This window comes from Asparagus officinalis, unplaced genomic scaffold (assembly GCF_001876935.1).
Source record: "Asparagus officinalis unplaced genomic scaffold, Aspof.V1 AsparagusV1_Un318, whole genome shotgun sequence".
NCBI lineage: Eukaryota > Viridiplantae > Streptophyta > Magnoliopsida > Asparagales > Asparagaceae > Asparagus > Asparagus officinalis.
The window spans coordinates 1-2,034 of record NW_017972583.1 but is presented as its reverse complement, the minus strand read 5'-3'; the positions used below and the strand labels follow the sequence as shown (position 1 = coordinate 2,034).

The following is a 2,034-nucleotide window of genomic DNA, read 5'->3' as shown; positions in this document are numbered from 1 at the left end:
CTCAAAGAATAAAAAAAGCCAATTGATTGTATAAAATTGTGAGGTCCAACATTACTTGTTTTTTAAAAGGAAGTCATCTAACAGAATGCATCAACAACCTATACAACTTCTCTCACTCTCATGTTTCCCTCCAAATACTAGTTCAAATGAGAATTAATCCATGATCCACAAATTTTGACCAGAACCAGTAACTTCGAATAACATTAATCAGTGTTGTTCATTAACCAGATTTTTCTTCATCAGAATTTTAATAAGTAATGATCTTTCATATAATGACCAATAATAATCGGGACCATGTTCTCATCAGAATAGGACGCGAGATGCAATATATAGAACTTACAGCCTCTCTGGAGTTTAGCCTAGAACTTCATAACCTTGTCAAGATAGTGATACAGGCGAAAAGTTTTGATCCTCAAATCATCGGTTAGCGTCCGTTTATTTCTTGTTGACTATATGAATAATTTGATGACGAAATTTAGTCAATCGGAATGGCATAATAGTGAAAGTTATTCAACCTTTCGGCATAAAGTAAGTTATTCACCCTTTCGGCATAAAGTAAACAAGTGGAAATAACAACGGCGACTGACTACCTAGGAAAACTAAGAGGAAAAGGGCAATCTAGTTGTGAAAAGTACTTAGAAAGTTCTAAGAATCAATATCTCCGAAGTCAATTCCACATGGCCTAGCAAGATCAAATCTCATTCTCATGAAGTAAAGAATAAACCAAAACCCTAGATGTTGAGTTTTCAATCTAGAAGAGCCTGACTTTTTTCTCCTCGTCTCCTTTTCTCACCTTTACCAAAATTTCCTCTCAAGCTTTTGACTAACAAGAAGAAATCTCGTCTCAAGATGAACTGATAGAAAAAACTTTAGAAAAACTTACACCAGCTTCAAGCTTGGGAATATGATTTGATAATTAAAATCAAGCGTCATACATGGGGGAAAATCTTCAATCTCGGCTTTATAAACTACCAATTTCTAACAGAGACAAAGAGGAAACCAGCCAAACTCCTTTGTTTTTCTTAGGCTAAATCAGAATCAATATTAGGTTCTATCCATCATAACCCCAGACAATCCAGCAACAGCCATCAAAAATTTCCCATCATCTGAAAATCTCAATCTCCCCAAATACAAACCAAGATCAAATCCTGATCCCTGCCCGTTAATACTCATCGCATAACTTTTGAAATCACCCATTAATTCATAAAAATTTATACAAAAACACCAAGATTGACCTTCAATGTTCAAAATTTTCCAACTTCTAACACGCTCAAGAATGTCTCATAAAAAACCAAACTCAATTTCTAACAGGCAGAAGGAGGCGATAATCTAAAGTCATTGTTTCCTATTCTTTATCTGAAGTATATACTATACATATTATAACCCAACAAAATCGAGCACCGCCCATGCAAAATTTCCTACCAATCCTAAACAAACCTAAAAGGTAAGTCCAAAAATCTAAATACAATCCACTCCAAATCAAGATCGAATTTTGATCCCTACCCATTAATCCTCATCCAAAAACAACCGAACCCATTTCAAATCTCCCACTAATTCATCAAAATCTTGCAACCACTCAGCTAAAATTTTCCCGCCAGAACAAATCCCAATCTCATCAACCCCAAATCAAGATCAAATTTTGATCCCTACCCATTAATCCTCATCCAAAAACAAACTCCAAAAAATAAATTCAAGATAAACCTCACCTTATCAGGATGAAGATAGACCTTGTCCCTAAACAAGAGCAAGACCCCAGCATCATCCAAAACCCTAGCAAAAGCCGCAGCCTCCTCCTTCGTTCTCGCGACCCCCATCCCCTCACAAGCTTCTAGAAGCTCATTGTATCCGATCACCTCCCCGGTCTCCATGCTGAGCTTCTTTTTAAGCGCCTCCACATTCACCAGCCTCATCAGTCTCTTCGCCTCGGCAAACGTCATTGGAGGGTTTCCAGAGCTCGAGTCCGGTGCTCCGCCTGAAGGCGGCATAGAGCAGAGGCGGCTGGCCCAGGGTTGGGTCGGGTGCTCCGCCGGGAGG

General features: G+C 38.5%; 1 protein-coding gene across 1 annotated transcript in view; it reads right to left on the bottom strand.

Annotated features, from left to right (window-relative positions):
* LOC109827604 (calcium uniporter protein 6, mitochondrial-like) overlaps positions 1-2,028 on the bottom strand; it is a 4,388-nt gene extending 2,360 nt beyond the window's left edge. The window contains exon 1 of the mRNA XM_020394619.1: positions 1,707-2,028. Coding sequence (XP_020250208.1) covers positions 1,707-1,985 — 279 coding nt within the window. The 5' untranslated portion in view covers positions 1,986-2,028. The remainder of the gene's footprint in view (positions 1-1,706) is intronic.
* Positions 2,029-2,034: the final 6 nt, after the last annotated feature.